The sequence below is a fragment of the Protomyctophum bolini genome (genome assembly GCF_963924005.1).
Source record: "Protomyctophum bolini genome assembly, chromosome: 7".
Lineage (NCBI taxonomy): Eukaryota > Metazoa > Chordata > Actinopteri > Myctophiformes > Myctophidae > Protomyctophum > Protomyctophum bolini.
The window spans coordinates 2221547-2240859 of NC_137868.1; the positions used below are offsets into that span (position 1 = coordinate 2221547).

General features: G+C 42.8%; 2 protein-coding genes across 2 annotated transcripts in view; both read right to left on the reverse strand.

Moving 5' to 3' along the window:
* Nucleotides 1-3049: 3049 nt before the first annotated feature.
* On the reverse strand, nt 3050-7449 carry LOC308317949 (serine protease FAM111A-like; the record flags this gene model as incomplete). The annotated part of the gene is made up of 3 exons (XM_080767294.1): nt 7411-7449; nt 5853-5945; nt 3050-4663 (listed from the first exon to the last, which is right to left on the reverse strand). The coding sequence occupies exons 2-3, from the start codon at nt 5898-5900 to the stop codon at nt 3050-3052; spliced, it is 1662 nt and encodes a 553-aa protein (XP_080623420.1). The 5' UTR covers nt 5901-5945; nt 7411-7449.
* A 1905-nt stretch (nt 7450-9354) lies between these two features.
* Nucleotides 9355-19313, reverse strand: part of LOC308319212 (RPA-related protein RADX) — a 30035-nt gene continuing 20076 nt past the window's right edge. The window contains exons 16-19 of the mRNA XM_080769147.1: nt 17177-17220; nt 13356-13694; nt 12346-12489; nt 9355-10502 (exon numbers count right to left, since the gene is read on the reverse strand). Coding sequence (XP_080625273.1) covers nt 10384-10502; nt 12346-12489; nt 13356-13694; nt 17177-17220 — 646 coding nt within the window. The 3' untranslated portion in view covers nt 9355-10383. The remainder of the gene's footprint in view (nt 10503-12345; nt 12490-13355; nt 13695-17176; nt 17221-19313) is intronic.

The window sequence follows — 19313 nt, forward strand, 5'->3', positions numbered from 1 at the left end:
CCATAGGGGCAGGAGCCTATGTCCTGTTTATGTAGCCATGAGGCCCATAGGGGCAGGAGCCTATCTCCTGTTTCTGTAGCCATGATGCCCATAGGGCAGGAGCCTATCTCCTGTTTCTATAGCCATGAGGCCCATAGGGGCAGGAGCCTATCTCCTGTTTCTGTAGCCATGAGGCCCATAGGGGCAGGAGCCTATCTCCTGTTTCTGTAGCCATGAGGCCCATAGGGGCAGGAGCCTATCTCCTGTTTCTGTAGCCATGAGGCCCATAGGGGCAGGAGCCTATCTCCTGTTTCTGTAGCCATGAGGCCCATAGGGGCAGGAGCCTATGTCCTGTTTCTGTAGCCATGAGGCCCATAGGGGCAGGAGCCTATCTCCTGTTTCTGTAGCCATGAGGCCCATAGGGCAGGAGCCTATCTCCTGTTTCTGTAGCCATAAGGCCCATAGGGCAGGAGCCTATCTCCTGTTTCTGTAGTCATGAGGCCCATAGGGACAGGAGCCTATCTCCTGTTTCTGTAGCCATGAGGCCCATAGAGCAGGAGCCTATCTCCTGTTTCTGTAGCCATGAGGCCCATAGGGGCAGGAGCCTATCTCCTGTTTCTGTAGCCATAAGGCCCATAGGGCAGGAGCCTATCTCCTGTTTCTGTAGCCATGAGGCCCATAGGGACAGGAGCCTATCTCCTGTTTCTGTAGCCTTGAGGCCCATCGGGCAGGAGCCTATCTCCTGTAGCCATGAGGCCCATAGGGGCAGGAGCCTATCTCCTGTTTCTGTAGCGTGAGGCAGCTTGATGTACAAGTACACCCCCTGGACATGACGCTAGTATGTCGCAGGGAGGCACTGGGTCCCATTTTTACAGTCTTTGGTATGACCCGGCCGGGGATCGAACCCCAACCTCCCGGTCTCAGGGCGGACACTCTAACCACAAGGCCACTGAGCTGGTCACAATCATTTGTAGAAGGTATGAATTATTGTTTGGTTTAATTTGAACGAATGGTTTTAATTGCATTTGTGATGTGTGATTGTTTGCACCTGCAGGAACAGGAGGAGTATAATAGTCTTCACTGAGGATGAAATGTAACACACAGCCTTAATCTGGGAGATTAGGATGTGTTTCAATGTGGTTATAACTGGCTGTTGATGGTGATGTAATAAAGATACGTAGGTTTCAGATTACATACATGTACAGATTACATACATGTATACATACAGCCATTATGTACATACATGTATACATACAGACATTACCTTTTATCTGAAACAATATCTTAATTAGGTCACCATCGACAGCCATTGAAACATATATTTCAAAGACATATGTTTCAATATCGGGTTATAACTGGCTGTTGATGGTGACATTAAGATAGGTTTCAGATTACACACATACAGTACAGACCTCACCTTTTATCCAGCCGACAGTGAAACATATGGTAATTACGTTACCCTTCATTGTCAACGGCGTTTTCAAAACAAACATTGAACTAAAAACAAACATTAAACCTGTATATAGGAGAAAAACGAAGCACATGATGAAGGATGAAGATATCCATATTGTTTATTTTTGCTTACGTCACCATAGAATTGATACAACACATACATTACTGTATAATATGAAAATCACTATTCCACTTAATTACTTCTGAAAAGACAATTGATTACAACAAACGATGGTGAAATACAGAACAAAGAATAGTCCATGCCAGTTCCCTGGGATAGTATATTGGTGTGTATTGGAGCCACAGTGCCCTGTGAACTGTTTTTACATCAACCATTACAGTGATTCTTTAAGGAATACAGAGTGCTAAAGATACACATTATAAAAGGACAGAATATGTATTTTATGATTTGCATATACATTTTGTTTTTGTACAGTCTTGTCAACCCATTTGGGATTATTATTATTATTAAGATTTATCTTCTCCCTACTCCTTTGCTTTTCTGCTATGGAATATGTAAAAAAAAAAAAAAAAAGTACAAAGTAAAATGAATATAATCATGCAAAACCATAACTGAAATGAAATAAATAAATGTGAAATGAAATGAAATTATGGTTGATCTCATGAATGCCTTATAGATTTTGACTTAAACCCCCAGAGAACCTTCGAGTGTCTAATAGAGAAAGTAAAAAAGAATAATAAAATAAAACTGTTACAGAAGGGGTTAAGTGCCGTATGTTGTGCCCATGTGTCGTGTATTGTCCATGTCTTTTTCTGCTTAATACAAAAATATTAAAACACATAAAAGGACAGAATAATAAAATAATAACGTTACAGTGTAGAAGAATCACCTCTGTAAAAGGTACATTTGATTGATTGAATACTTTAAAAGCACAAAATAACTAAAAGTACTAAAAAATGAGACCAAAATAAAGTATGGACGTACACTGAAAGGGCTCTATCTCTCTCACTCTCTATCTCTCTCACTCTCTCTATCTCTCTTGCCCATAGCACCTTTCATGACATGAAATGCAGCTCAAAGTGCTTTACAGAAAAATGGAGAATAAAAGAAAAGCAAGGCAACAACATTAAGAACAAGCAGTAATGCAATACAGTGAGGACATGAATAACAAAAATAAAAAATAAAAGATCAATTAAAAGCAATGTTGTAGAAGTGGGTCTTGAGCTGAGCTTTAAAAATGTCTACAGAGGCTGCCTGACGAAGGTACAGTGGGAGCTTGTTCCATGCCGACGGCCCGTAGAAGCAAAAAGCTGCTTCCCCGTATTTTTTAGTTGCCATTTCTTTTGGCAAAGCGAGCAGGCCAGCAGTGGAAGACCTTAGGGGGGCGGTTTGGGACATATTTAGGCAGGCAGTCATGTAGGTAGGAAGGTGCGAGACCATTGAGAGCTTTATAGACAAGTAAAATAATTTTATAATCAATCCTAAAAACAACCGGAACAAATGGACTACGTGAATCTCGATTATGTTATGTATACATCGTAATATGATATTTACTTTTGTTTACCATTTTGGGGTCAGCGTGTTGGTACAGGAAATATATTGTACTGTAAATTGTGTCTGAATAATCCCGTAAGGGATATGGGCTGCAAAAGGCAGTCAGACACGTAAATAAAACAACGTATTAATTAATGAATCCATGGGCTCTGAATCGTCCTGTGGACACTGTGGACAGAAGAATTGTATAAAAGCCTTGATTTTCTCAGAGTCTCCATTATAGACTTTAAGAGAGTTTTCAAATGCCCTGGGATTCTGCCTCTCCACTATTCTCCTCACATCCTCCTTCACTTCATGGTGAGCGGAGGTGTAGCGGAGGTATGCCTCCAGCACGTCAAACCTCTTTTCTTCCACTATTCGGATGAGGATTCTGGGAAGAATGCGTGGCAGGGGCTGAGCGTACTCGATGAAACTCTGGGGATAAACCTCCTGGGGCTGTCCTTCCTCAGTCTTATAGACGTAACCCCCCGTGTGCATGGCAATGACATTACAAAACTCATCAAAGACAGGGGAGCCAGAGGCTCCATAGGAAAAGCATGTATCATAAGCTAAATATGGATTTTTATGAACCAGCGGTTCAAAGTCAAAGTATTGCCCAGTAATGAGCTGCATCTCAACCTCCTTAAAACGATCTGTCACAACCTTTTCACGGTCATCAAGTGGAATGATGAAGCATGCGTCTGTCTGTTTCACTTCTCCTTCTGGGTGTCCCATGATACAGATTCCACCCGTCTGAGGCAAGGCGGCAAAGTCTTTTAACAGTCCACTTTGGGTAGGGGCTGAGTCAAGCTCCAACAGAGCAAAGTCATGATAACATCCTGACTCATTCACAGACTCATAGACAACTGGCACTGGTTTAACTGGCACTGACTGACAGTGCTCTAGATTATCTAGCTCCTCATAACAGAAAGACACTGTAAGCTTCTGCCTCAGGCGTTTATTATCTTTGTCATAAATCACATGAGCACATGTGAGGATGAACTTATCAAACAGGAGGAAGCCACTCCCTAGAGGAAAGCCCTCTTCTCTCACCTGACAAACAGAGTCAGACCGGACCATTAAGCGCCTCTGCATCTTCACTGTGTTCACCCACTCCACCGTGTCAGTATTAACTGGCACGTAGGGTTTAGCACTACGTTTGCCCTGTATGATCCTGAAAGTTTTGTCATCAAGATGTTTAACATCATTGGACCATTTCATGTCTCTGTCATCAAGTTCGTTATCCTTCGACAGCTTTCTCAGCGAGTATTTACTGAACACATCACTTTTGAAGCGTCCATCTCGTTTTAGAGCGACCTCTACCGTTTCTCCGTCAAACGCATACACGCTGACCTCTTTGGCTATTTTTTTAAGATTTTTATTATTCAGAATTTTATACTTGATGCCCTTACCTCCTTCTGTCTTTACGCGAAAGATTACAGACTTGAGTTGCGGAGAACCGACTACTACACCCTTTGGGGGTTCAGAGTTTCCCTTAGCTTTTATATATATAATATTCAGAAGATCATCTTTTCCAATTAACCAGCAGGGGCAGTGTGAGGCGACAGGCCTTTTACCTCTCAGAATCACAAGTTCTTTATGCGTTTTGTCGGTCAAATCTATCTGCAGTGCATCTGCGACGGTCTGGGCTCTGTCACACGTTATCTCCACCGGGGTTGTCCCTCTTCCTGTCCAATAGGAAATGTCATGGCTGACATGATGGACTGCTGCTGCTTCCTGAGAACATTGTGACAAAAAAACATTTCAGTTAGGGATGCTCCGATCAGGTTTTTAGGGACCGATACCAATCACCTTTTGTCCGATACTGATCTTGTGAAATGTTGCAAATTGCGTGTCAAAACTCAAAACCAATGTCAAAACCTGTGTGGGGGAGGAAGGGGAGAATGTTTAGGCCCGTCTCAAGAATGCAAAATTATGTTAATACTCTATATCTGATCGACATTTATATCAATCAATCATATACCACTTAAATGGTGTAAAAGATCAGTTTCTCCAGATAGGGTAAAAATTGCCGATCACAGATAGGGGTAAATGCCGATTACCGATCAGAGTGAATATTGTCCGATATGGATCACTGGCCGATTATCAGAGCATCTCTAATTTCAGTGAGTCATTCTGTATGTCATGTATGTAAATATACAGAAGTGGAATAGAGAGGCCCTTCAAGAGAAGCGTGGCGTTAGAATCAGTGTTTTTTTATCTGTCTCAGACCCAAAATCAACCCCACCCCCACCCAAGTCATTTCGTGCCTGCACAGTGCAACTATAATGTGTGTTACTATCTCCTACCCACTATCTCCTCTTTTTCTTTTTCTTCTATGATGTAAAGAGAAGTTTGTGGCAGTGCGACCCATGTTGCAGCAGCCCGTGCACTCGGCACATCACATTTCACTGCATTTTAAAGATACTACTTTTTTAATATGTATGTGACAAATAAAGTCTGATTGATTGATAAAGTTTGATTGATTGATTCAGTGTAATATCACGATTGTACAGCAGTTACCAAAACAAAAACATAATCATATCACACAATGCATTCATATTTGGGTATTTCTTTCTCAAAGTAAACAACCACCTTTCTGCGAGTGTTTTATCCCCGTTATAACCATGGGGTGTTTAGTGTTTACTAACTCAGCCACGTTACACTACTTTTCTCACACTGGACGTACAAAACGTAACTGGTTAGCCCAATCTCAAAGCATTTAAGATATTTGCTAGAAATAACTTCCCTAGTACTACTGCACCTAGGGGTGCATACTTAGTTTAGACTAGTCATTGGTGAGGGGTGCGTTAAGACGACCGGATTACGGTTGGTGAGAGAGGGTTAAGGTTAGGTTTAGGTGTGCTACTGTAATTACAGACAATGGCGTGATGAGAATGTTCTGGAATACACATTATAGATTTACCTTGGAATCTTGATCAATTTCTTCCATCTTAATTGTCTTGGCGTCCATTTTGAGTGGTATTGGCAGCTGAGGGGCTGGTGAGAAGGGTTCCAGCTGTTGAGGTGAGGAAATATGGATAATGGAATATAAATATGGAACGACGATAATCCATGTCACTATATGCACTGTTGTGCCATTCCGAATACAAACAAACAAGGGACTAAAATATCTTCGCTCCTATGCAACCAAAATGTGGAACGCCCTACCAACAGTCATTAAGACATGTGAATCCCTTGACTCCTTCAAAACCGCTCTCAAAGGGCTGCACCTACTGGTGCAGATTTTAACCTCTGGCCTTTCACCTCCAGAGATGTAGAGATACAACTTTGAATCTGCTCGCGTTCATGACATGATTATTTCCATAACTTGTACCAACCTCAGGAATACATACACAGCAGAGAGTTATAACTATGTCAATTTGTTTTAATATAAAGCCCTATTATGTGTGTGTGTGTGTGTGTGTGACTGTGTGTGTGTGTGACTGTGTGTGTGTGTGTGTGTGTGTGTGTGTCTGTGTGTGTGTGTGTGTGTGTGACTGTGTGTGTGTGTGTGTGTCTGTCTACGTGCACCTCCCCTGCCACTGCCATTTGTTTGCACATTCCGGTCGTGTTGACCTGCTTGCTTTGGGTTCCTATAGAGAGAGATAGTGTGTGTGTGTGCGTGCACAGGCGTGCACGCGTGTGGAAGGCTGGGAGACTTTATATATCTATATAGTGTAGTGTCAGTCCTGAACTGGTTACTGAAAGCGAGATCTAGTTTAGACGTGTATAATAATAATAATAATAATAAAAACAAAGAACTGATGTCCAAACGTATATGACTTCGTTTTGAATTAACTGGTATTTTATTTACCGTCACTCAGCAGGTTTAAACCACGACAAATTCAACAGCCTTTGTTCTCATGTGTTACGATACAGTCAACAAACTGTGTCAACAAACTGTACGTGCCTTGTTGCTCACTTCCTCATATAGAAAGGGCGTTGGCCTTGACCTTGACCGTGACGTCAATTATAGAAATAAAAAGCATAGAAACGAAATGGCTCTTACATATATAGTATAAAGTATATAGTTAGTTCAATGATTTTAACTTGAGTGAGGCCTGGTATTATGTTTTAGTATCCTATATGAATACATATCCTTTTCCCTATACTGTATGTACCGTCCGAAACGGTTGAGAAATGACAGTTACCGTACTGTCACTGTACTGTGACACCCGAATTCATACAGTTAGTGTGTGTGTGTGTGTGTGCATATATATATATATATATATACGTTATAGCCTACTGATTTGACTGGTTTTGTAGGCGCGCGCGCGCACACACACACACACACACACACACACACACACACACACACACACACACACACACACACACTTAACACTTAACACAAACACTTAACACTTAACACTTAACACTCTGTTTTGTTTGTGATCATCGTGTATTTTAAAATGGAAAAAAGCAAATAAAAACATTATAAAAAATATATACATAATCGCCTTGTCATTTATTTTACTCACTCTTCTATAGGTTTCAGGATTCGGGAGGGTTTTCCACCACGGATGACATTCCAGAACGATCTCTCTCTCTCTCTCTCTCTCTCTCTCTCTCTCTCTCTCTCTCTCTCTCTCTCTCTCCACGGTTGACGGTCGACAACAGTTTGTTTCAGTGCGCCAGGCTCTATAGCTCTACTGCTCTATAGTCTAGAGACTTTACAAATAATATGAACAGAGAATACTTGTGCCAAGAAAGACTCGACATGTATTTCTGTCTAGCAATACTGTCTGGATGTAATGGATAAAATTGCTTTTTTTCCCCTCGCAAGTGAAGCCACAGTCAGTATGAATGAAAACCTCTCTCTCGTCACGTCAGTCACTTAGTTCTTTCTGAGTTGGTTTGGACTTTAGCGCCGTGCAAAAACAAGGGCAGGGAAGCCCCTCCCCTTCCCTCTCGCAGTGTTGCCAACTCTCGCGAGAGACATCTTCCAGCCTACAAACCAACTTTAGCGCCACCATGTGTGCACTGCATGCCATGCGCACAGACGTTTTAGACAAAAAGTATAGACTTTAAAAGAATCAGATAAACTTCTTTACTGTTCTGCAGTAGTGAAACTACAACATAGCAGCAATCCACTTCTGTACTCTATACGGTTTACCCAAATACATATTTGGGTATTTTACATTCCTCAGAAGATGATTATTCATTGTATTTACTTGGAGTATTAAGTATGTAGAGAGAGATGAAGGGCTAGCCCGCTCTCAAAGGGCACCTACGGATGGCTGCAATTCGAAACTGGCCTCTGTAAAATCTGAATCCCCCCCCCCCTTTTCCCCTCACTGTATATGTATCTTTTCCCTTTTTGCTTCCTATATGATGAATTCCTGTTCTGTTTTTTAACTACATAGAAGTGTCTATTTGTACGTCTCTAAATGTTTTGATGAATTGAACATGGTGGACCCTCTTGTAAACAAGTGTAATGCTTAATTGGGTCGTCCACTCACAGTTAACAGTCTCTGTATTGAGCTTGTGCTTGAAATGTACTGTAATTCTACAAACTGTTAATACATATTTCAATCAATCAAAACCTCAAAGAATTGCATTTGCAACCAAAGCCAGAGGCATAGTTCAAGCAAGCTGCTGCCAAGGGTCAAGAGGGGTCTTTGACCCCTCAACCCGACCTCCTTGACTCCTCATATTATGATTAAAGAAATAATAATAATAATGTCAATAGTAAAATATAAAACTATACCTTGTGTGCTTTGGATTGGTTTTCTAGTGATGTTTGACAGTGATATATATTCACTATAGCAGCGCTGGTTACAACAACTCAAAACATGCTGCTACAGTCAGACAAAAAAGAAGTGTGGGCAGCGATCCAGGAGTCCCCAGTTGGTGTTGGCTAGACCTCACTCTGCAGTAACTAGTTGGTGTTGGCTAGACCTCACTCTGCAGTAACTAGTTGGTGTTGGCTAGACCTCACTCTGCAGTAACTAGTTGGTGTTGGCTAGACCTCACTCTGCAGTAACTAGTTGGTGTTGACTAGACCTCACTCTGCAGTAACTAGTTGGTGTTGACTAGACCTCCCTCTGCAGTAACTAGTTGGTGTTGACTAGACCTCCCTCTGCAGTAACTAGTTGGTGTTGACTAGACCTCCCTCTGCAGTAACTAGTTGGTGTTGACTAGACCTCCCTCTGCAGTAACTAGTTGGTGTTGACTAGACCTCCCTCTGCAGTAACTAGTTGGTGTTGACTAGACCTCACTCTGCAGTAACTAGTTGGTGTTGGTTAGACCTCACTCTGCAGTAACTAGTTGGTGTTGACTAGACCTCCCTCTGCAGTAACTAGTTGGTGTTGACTAGACCTCCCTCTGCAGTAACTAGTTGGTGTTGACTAGACCTCCCTCTGCAGTAACTAGTTGGTGTTGACTAGACCTCACTCTGCAGTAACTAGTTGGTGTTGGTTAGACCTCACTCTGCAGTAACTAGTTGGTGTTGGTTAGACCTCACTCTGCAGTAACTAGTTGGTGTTGGCTAGACCTCCCTCTGCAGTAACTAGTTGGTGTTGGCTAGACCTCACTCTGGCAGCGAGAAGAAGAAGAAGGCCCGTTCTTACTTTGGGTTTAATTATCCTGTCATATAAAGAAAACCTCGTCACAAAATGTACTAAAAAATAATAAATATAGCTGCGAGCTGCGATCCTATACTACTTAAACTTTTTTCTAAGATTTTCCAATAAACAAAACAAAATATTCATTCATTCATTAAAGTTTTTTTTTCTTTTTTCTTTTCTCTCAAATACATGTGGAAATTAAACTGATATATTAAAACTGATATATTAAAACAACATCATCAAGGCTTTGGAAAAAGAAGGATAAAAAAAAAAGCATAAGGTTTTACACATACAATCTAAGAACAGTTACAGTTACATGTCGCGGTCGTCTGTTTCAAACAAAATATACAAATTCAAAACAATGTAAAAAAAACACAATCCATGCCAGTACATTACAATAGAAACAGCGTTTCTTTTTTTCTTTTTTTTAAAGACGCAAAATGACGTCCTGGCACAGGGAGGTTAACTTATATAGTGCTTAAAACGTAACCTGTCGTTCCTTGGCTTGGATTGGTTCATTCAACGTTTCCCTTTCAATTCACATCGGAAACAATGTGTGTGTGCGTGTGTGTGTGTCTGCATGTGTGTGTGTGTGTGTGTGTGTGTGTCTGCATGTGTGTGTGTGTGTGTCTTTGTGTGCGTATGTGTGTGCGTACATGTGCGTGTGTCTGCGTGTGCGGGTGTGTGTGTGTGTCTGTGTGTACGTGTGTGTGTGTGTGTGTCTGCATGTGTGTGCGTACGTCTGTGTGTGCGTACATGTGTGTGTGTGTGTGTGTGTGTGTGTGTGTGTGTGTGCATGCGTGCGTGTGCGCGTGCGAGCGTGTGCATGCATGCGTGTGTGCGTGCGTGCGTGCGTGCAAGCGTGCGTGCGTGTGTGTGAGCGAGTCAGAGGCTGTAGGCTCTTGTCAGGACAATCTCCGTTCTGGCCCCGCCCAGATGACACGCCTCCAGGACGCATACAAGCCTCTGATTGGCCAGCTGGGTTGCCATGCCGATAAGGTCCGCTGAAAGAAGGAAGAGGAGGAGCATTAGAATGACGCTATCTCCACTTCACTTCCTCTATATGTGCGTATACATATTTCCAATGAGAGAGTGAATATGGACCATTGTTATTATATAAAAAGGTATTATCGTATTAATGTATCATTGTTAAGTTCACTCTGTATATCCACGGGCATATAATAGCATGACGATGCCATTATGATACCATTGGGCTACATGGAAGAAGAAATGTGTTTAACCCATTCTGACCTGAGATCAGATTCATACGAGGTTTCCACTGGACACACACTGGTCTGATTAACCCATTTTGACCTGAGATCAGATTCTAAAAATGTCAGTCGTTCTTCGATTAAAAATAAATAAATAGTAGACCTACAAGCTCGTAGCGCGCCACTCGGTGGCGCACTATGAGCTTGTAGATCTGCTATTTTTCAATAGCTAAAGCATAACATGATGCTAACATCAACATGGGTTCCCGCCCAGAATGGGTTAATAAAACGAAATGAACTGTTAGAAGGTCCTAAATTAACTTCATTAAGTTAAGCAGAGTATAGAGATCGACTACTATGCAATCAAATAAATCTGTTTTCATTTCTGATTTCAGAGAGGGAGGGAAATACTAAATTAACTGCATTAAAATAAATTGCGGGGGCGAGTTGATAAAGGGGCGCGTCGTTTGGTATTCGGAGCAATCAGGGGTTCAGAGTGTTGCTCAAGGACACTTCCACACTAACTCTGGGGGAGCACCACAGGGTTCGAACTGGCAACCTTGCGGTTCCCATCCGGCCACCCTACCCCCTGAGCCACCGCCGCCCCCCCCCAAACGATCACACTATTTTAACCCATTCTGACCTGAGATCAGATTCTATAATTGTCTTCTGAATCCTGACAGTTCTCTGAAAAAGTTGAAAAATGTTTCTATGTCGGTCGTTCTTCGATTTTTCAAAAATAGCAGAACTACAAGCTTTAGGCAGCGGTGGCCGAACGGTTTGCGGAGCGGTCTTGATATCGGAAGGTCGCTAGTTCGTATCCCCGGACCGGCACGTTAAAATTACCACCGCTGAAGTGCCCTTTATGGACAAGGCATTGAACCTCTACCATGAAATGTTCTATGAGCAGGGCCTGGCTGTAAACAAGTTCTTGAGCTTAGTCCAGTTACCCTGGGTAAACATAGTACCTTTCCTTTCCTTAGTCCAGTTACCCTGGGTAAACATAGTACCTTTCCTTTCCTTAGTCCAGTTACCCTGGGTAAACATAGTACCTTTCCTTTCCTTAGTCCAGTTACCCTGGGTAAACATAGTACCTTTCCTTTCCTTAGTCCAGTTACCCTGGGTAAACATAGTACCTTTCCTTTCCTTAGTCCAGTTACCCTGGGTAAACATAGTACCTTTCCTTTCCTTAGTCCAGTTACCCTGGGTAAACATAGTACCTTTCCTTTCCTTAGTCCAGTTACCCTGGGTAAACATAGTACCTTTCCTTTCCTTAGTCCAGTTACCCTGGGTAAACATGGTACCTTTCCTTTCCTTTCCTCGTAGCGCGGCACTCGGTGGCGCGCTACGAGCTTGTAGATCTGCTATTTTTCAAAAGCTAAAGCATAACACATAATGCTAACACCCAAAAGAGGTTCCCGCCCAGAATGGGTTGAGGCGGACTTTCATGAAATGGAACGACAGTCAAATGGGGATAACGATGGATTAAAATCTCGCAAGTCAAACTGATGCAAACTGATTGATGTGTGTGTGGGTGTGTGTGTGCGCGTGTGTGTTTGTGTGTGTGTGTGTGTGTGTGTGCGTGTGTGTGTGTGTGTGTGTGTGCGTGTGCGTGCGTACGTGCGTGCATGCTCACCTGGAGAGGGTGGGGGTGTGTCGGGGGAGAAGGCTCCCTGGGACAGGATGGAGAGCCAGGTGTTGTTGTGTGGGGGGAGGTGGAGGGGGAGGGGGGGCGAGTGAGGGAGGAACACCGTCTCTAGGACGACACCGTCTGACAACACTGGACAGACAGACGGACAGACAGACAGACAGACAGACAGACAGACAGACAGACAGACAGACAGACAGACAGACAGACAGACAGACAGACAGACAGACAGACAGACAGACAGACAGACAGACAGACAGACAGACAGACAGGATTAGATACATTCGTTTAACCGCTAAGAGCTTGTAGGTCTGCTATTTTTGACTGACATAACGACTGACATACAAAACCTAGCTTTTTCAGAAAACTGTCATTTTCAAACAAGACATTTTTAGAATCCGATCTCACAAAAAACATGCAGTAATCCTGGTCTCTAAACTGCCTCCCCCTGGCCAGCCGGGGCGCCTGATGGAGGGGAAAGGAACTGGTTGGAATAACGTGTTCCTTCCACGCGCTACGACGTCCAACCAGGGAAACTCCCCCCTGTCAGGTGTAAAGGAGCAACTTGGACACTCAGGCATGAAGGAAGCATGAGTTCAAGTCCGTTGCTCTCCCCTTGTCCCCCATATATGGGGACTATAGGTTGGTCTCCCCTTGTCCCCCATATATGGGGACTAGGTTGGTCTCCCCTTGTCCCCCATATATGGGGACTATAGGTTGGTCTCCCCTTGTCCCCCATATATGGGGACTAGGTTGGTCTCCCCTTGTCCCCAATATATGGGGACTAGGTTGGTGGAGGGTGTGTAGAGCCCAGGATCACAGTAGATGATTGGCACAGGGGAGAAAAATGGGTTACAAAATCGTGGGATAAAAAATATATTAAAAAAAAAGAATGGGTTAAACATGGTCTGGTTCAATGATTGATTCCGAACAGATCTATAGACCCAGTGTGATCTTACTGTACATACTGTACACATGCAGTGAGATGAATGAAGTACCTCTCAGCGTCAGCGTGTACCAGGAGGTCACGGCGGGGTCAAAGCGCTCCAGAAGGTCGCGGTGGTGGCATCGGTGATGTCGTCGTTGTCTAGGCCCCGCCCCCCCCGGCTGTAGCGCCATGGCAGCGCCCGCTAGCTCCTCCCCCTCCTCCCCCTGGGGGGCGTGGCTGTAGCGCAGCGGCAGCGTCTCCATGGCGACCGGGCGGACGAGGGGCGGAGCCACGGCCGAGACGAAGGACCACGCGTCATCGTCGTCGTCGTCCTCGTCTTCGTCGTCCTCGTCTTCGTCAGGGTGGGCGGAGCTTTCTAGAAACTCCATGGAGGCGTCCCATAATACACCTGGGGGCGCAACGTGTTACAACGTATCCGTTTTATATAACATTGATTTTTACTATAACTAATATACTGTACATTATACTGTCCATTGGCCCATTTAGGCCTGACCTTCTAAATCCTCCAGTTTTCTGAAATAAATATTTTTTCACGATTTTTTTGGATCGGCGTGGAGTGCCGCGCTACGAGCTTTGTAAGATCTGCTATTTTTTCAATAGCTAAATTATAACATAATGTTTAAAAACACCAAAAGGGGTTCCTGGGTTAAAACGGGGGTCCGTCAGTCATTAAATGGCGGTCAGAACAGACTCACTGGCCCAATATTCTGTCAGAACGACCGATTTTAACTCAAATCTTTGATTCTGGGGGGGGAGGGTGGTCCCTGGAACAACATATTTTGAGATGGGGGGGGGGGGGGGGGGGGGGTCGGTGGCCAATTACATATAATCTTTGGAGTCCTTGACATGAAATATTGAGTGATACAGGCCTATAGAAACATAGCATATAGAAAACTGTCAGGATTTAGAAGACATCTTTTTTTAATTTCGACGTCAGGCCTAAATGGGATGAAGCAGAATCAAACCCTTAGACTGAATATAAAGCAGAATCTAACCTTTAGACTGAATATAAAGCAGAATCAAACCCTTAGACTGAATATAAAGCAGAATCAAACCCTTAGACTGAATATAAAGCAGAATCAAACCCTTAGACTGAATATAAAGCAGAATCAAACTCTTAGACTGAATATAAAGCAGAATCTAACCCTTAGACTGAATATAAAGCAGAATCTAACCCTTAGACTGAATATAAAGAAGAATCAAACCCTTTAGACTGAATATAAAGCAGAATCTAACCCTTTAGACTGAATATAAAGCAGAATCTAACCCTTTAGACTGAATATAAAGCAGAATCAAACCCTTAGACTGAATATAAAGCAGAATCTAACCCTTAGACTGAATATAAAGCAGAATCTAACCCTTTAGACTGAATATAAAGCAGAATCTAACCCTTTAGACTGAATATAAAGCAGAATCAAACCCTTAGACTGAATATAAAGCAGAATCTAACCCTTAGACTGAATATAAAGCAGAATCTAACCCTTAGACTGACTATAAAGCAGAATCAAACCCTTAGACTGAATATAAAGCAGAATCTAACCCTTAGACTGAATATAAAGCAGAATCAAACCCTTTAGACTGAATATAAAGCAGAATCTAACCCTTTAGACTGAATATAAAGCAGAATCAAACCCTTAGACTGAATATAAAGCAGAATCAAACTCTTAGACTGAATATAAAGCAGAATCTAACCCTTAGACTGAATATAAAGCAGAATCTAACCCTTAGACTGAATATAAAGAAGAATCAAACCCTTTAGACTGAATATAAAGCAGAATCTAACCTTTAGACTGAATATAAAGCAGAATCAAACCCTTTAGACTGAATATAAAGCAGAATCTAACCCTTAGACTGAATATAAAGCAGAATCTAACCCTTTAGACTGAATATAAAGCAGAATCTAACCCTTAGACTGAATATAAAGCAGAATCTAACCCTTAGACTGACTATAAAGCAGAATCAAACCCTTAAGGTCATTACACACTGGCGAATTGGCGACGCGGTATATTCATGCGAATAATTAGCATTTAAAAAAAACCAATTGAAGTCCATGCAAGCTCCCACATCAGTGGCGAATGTGCGAAAATGCAACCGTTTTCGCTCTTTATTTGTTCGCTCTGGTGTCGTATTTTGCAGAGATTCGCAGGCGAACTGCAACATGCAATATTTCGCATTTTCAGATCGCTTATTCGCATCGCGTCGCTAATTCGCCAGTGTGTAATGACCCTTAGACTGACTATAAAGCAGAATCAAACCCTTAAGCTCCGTTCAGACCGAAGAAGCTGCTTTAAAACGCAAAAGCAAAACTCTGTAAGACGCAGCTTTTTTTTGAGAAAGTGGGCGTGTACAAGGTACCTGTCACTCAAGCTGCCTGGACTGGCTGTCTGGCTTTGAGACGAGAGACAGGCAGTGTGAGCAGATGCGCATTTGAAAGTCTAAAATGTAAAATAGCGACTGTAGAGGAGACATACTTATATATTTAGTTACATCATAACCTATGTATCGATGAATAAATAATATAATCTTGGTAAACTTGTTTGTAAATAACCGAACGGACGGGATCTCAATCGTCCCCGTCTTCAGTGCTCATGTCTCCCCCCCCCACTCCTGTAGTACATTACTACAGGAGTACGTGGTACAGCGCCACTGTACCACGGTGATAGTGCCTCGGGTGACCTGCGGCCAGACCCCGTCGTCGAGGAGAAACCTCAAGCTTTCCCCTCGAGCGAAGGTGGACCGACTTCTGGACCCTGTGGCCCGGCCCGCGGAGGACCCCCTAAGTTGAGACTGGGTGTCGAGGAGCGTACACCAGTGGTCAACACCCTGTGCTCAGGGCGAGGTCCCGCGACAAGGGCAATTCATTTTAGTGCGAGGAAACGTCCCGCAAATCGTCTCCGAGCACAGCTCTCCTCGGCGTTCCAGTACTAGGGACGTACTGTGTGTGTGTGTGTGTGTGTGTGTGGGGGGGGGGGTAAATAAATAGAGGGGGTACATACAACTGATATAAAGGCTATTAATTATTTATTTTAAAGGTAGGCCTATGATTGACGGTGCAAAAGCTTCAACATACTACCGAGAGACACACGAGGACCGGCACAGAAACGCGCTGACAGCGGGCTGCTCCTCCCCTCTTCTCGGGGAAGGTTTTGGGGAAAACTCCGACACAACTATATTGTTTAGTTGTTTGTCTATCTATCTATATCTGCTCATTTATCAACCGTGTGTGTGTGCACTGTTTAGTCCACAATCAGCGTCAGCGACGGATAGCGTTCCGGAGAGTTCAGTTCAGTAGTCCATCCATAGCTTCGATGAGAACCGGAGGGGGGGGGGGGGGTGAATGCACGATCACTTGTCCCCAGAAACGTGCCACTCGCGACGGAACACGGAACACAACCTGTTTTCACCGCTTCGACAACTTGTTTCTCATATAAACTTTAATTTCTATCGATAAATATGCTATGGTCTTGCCAAATATCCATTCATATTTCATATACAGCCCATATTTAAAAAGTTTATTTTTTAATGCGGACAATTGGGTCGGACAGCTTTTCCAGAGGGTTTTGGTTTTGTAAAATGAGCTCAACTCCGCCTCCTCAAACCACGCTATGCTCTGATTGGCTACACGCAGCTTTTTAAAGCTCCAGCGTTTAAAAGCTGCTTTAAAGTTAAGGTTCGGTGAGAAAAAAATAACGCAAAAAAAAAAAAGCTGTTCACTCCAGCTTTTAAACGCAGAAGCTGCTCTGCATAGAGATAACATGGGACCACGAAGCTAAAGCAGAAGCCAGCTTCTTCAGTGTGAACGGAGCTTAAGACTGAATATAAAGCAGAATCTAACATTCAACCAAGGCGTGTAATGAGATAAAACGATACCTCTGTCTGAGTGTTGGTCTCCCTGTAAAGTGGCCAGGGGGAGTCTGGAGAAAAATAAATAACAATATTAATCCTCAAGATTCAATTCAATAATTTATTTGCCATGTCAACAAGTTGATAGGAATTTGTCTTGGTTCATACTCAACAGTACAATACAAAAACAAAAACCAGCAGCATAGGAAGTTACATTCAGTTTTTTTAAAGTGCTATATGCATATACTATGAGTTCAGATGTCTAATGGCTACGGGGTAAGTGCTATCCCTGAAGCGACATGTTGAGCTCTGGATACTTCTATCCTATCATTTTAAAAGACTGTTTCTGGCCTGGGCCATGGCTCAGCGGTCCAGGCACCTCCAGTCTGGCAGTGTGTGTGCCGCGGGTTCGACTCCCGATCCCGACGGCCTTTACTGCATGTCACCCTCTCTCCCCCCCCCCCCCCCACCTCCCTCCCTCGTTTCCTGTCAGCCTATACTGTCTGTCCCTCCATAAAATATATAAAATAAAGGCAAAAGCCAGGAAGCAGTCTTTGGTGTTGACATTCCTTTTGATTTTAAAACCATGTATTCTGCAGATCTGGGAGGACTTCACTTTAGTATCTAAGGAGGGTATTGCTGCTGGTGGCATCCAAAAAAAGCCTTAACAAAAAAGTGGCTTACAAATGTTATACCAACTATAAATGAGTGGATTGATTTAATCTATGGTATATTTAAAATGGAAAGAATTACATTCAGCTTTAGAGGCCAGGTTGAAGTCTTCACAGATAACTGGTTTAAGATGGACTGCTCATATCTCGACAATGAGACCTGATTTTGTTCAAATTATTTTGTTTAACCTGTAGAAGCAGATACTCCTGTTTGAGGTATTTTTGATCATCATTAGAGAAGAGAGACAGTTTTTTCCCCCTTGTGTGTATTGTCTTGTTTTGTATTGTCAATTGTCTCTCGTATCTGACTTTTTTGTTTGTGAATCTGTTAATGTAATGAGTATTACGACTCATTTTCTGTTGTAAGTAGGATAGGCATTTATAAGCTTTTAGCTTCTGCCTACTCCTTTTGATCATCTTCATGTTTTTGGTTTTGTTTTCATACCAGCTTATGTTCATTGTCTTTACATTTTGTATCTGAAAATGAAGGAAGATCAAATAAACTAAACTAAAACTAAAAAAACTAAACTAAAACTAAATTGTCAGTCGTTTCGTTTTCATGTTTGTCTGATTAAAATTCAATAAAAAGTAAATTGAAAAAAAAAAAAAAAAAAAAAACTGTTTCTTTTGGTGCACCAAGAGGGAACAGAGGCTCTCCTCAGCAGTATAACTACTAATGTTTCCTCTCCCCAGGGGGTGTCTAAGCTCAGCTAAGCTTTTAATCCCACCCTTTAGTTTATACTGACAGCAATGAAATGAATCCAGCAGCTCAGTGGCCTTGTGGGTAGAGTGTCCGCCCTGAGACTGGGAGGTCGGGGTTCGATCCCCGGCCGGGTGGTACCAAAGACTGTAACAATGGGACCCAGTGCCTTCCCTGCTTGACAAGCCCTCATATGTGTTGCTATCACAATCCATGCCAGAGTCACTACAAAGTAGACAAGACATCTACATAGATGTACAATTCCGTGTTCAAATGACTATATCTCATATTGACATTCAGATATTGACATTCAATCTTTTCTAGAATAGAGCACCGAAGTCTGACGTCACTTTCAGTAGAGGGCGTCAGTCCCCAGGTTCATGTATTTTTTTAGTTGCATTGAAATCGCCATAGGAGGATTTTTAGATTGCTTCATATAAGAACTGTGTTTGAAAAATAAACATGTCACCCCGGCCGCTTCACTCATATGGATATGAAGAATCAACTGACTGAGAGAAAACGCTAATGTTACTGCTGCTGAATTAGTTAGATTTTCGCTAGAAGCAGACTGTATCATATATGAGTGACTGACTGTTGCAAACGATACAGAGACACCTCCCCGACAATAACGCCGAGACAGCTTGTTTATTTTTGGACCACAACGCTTATAGTAGACGATATTAAGATCACCCCATGTTATTCTCCATAGAGAAATTACTTCCGCGAAGCAGGGGAATCGTCGGGATGAGCGAGTTACGTCAGGACTTCGGTGCTTTATGTAGAGGTATGTTCT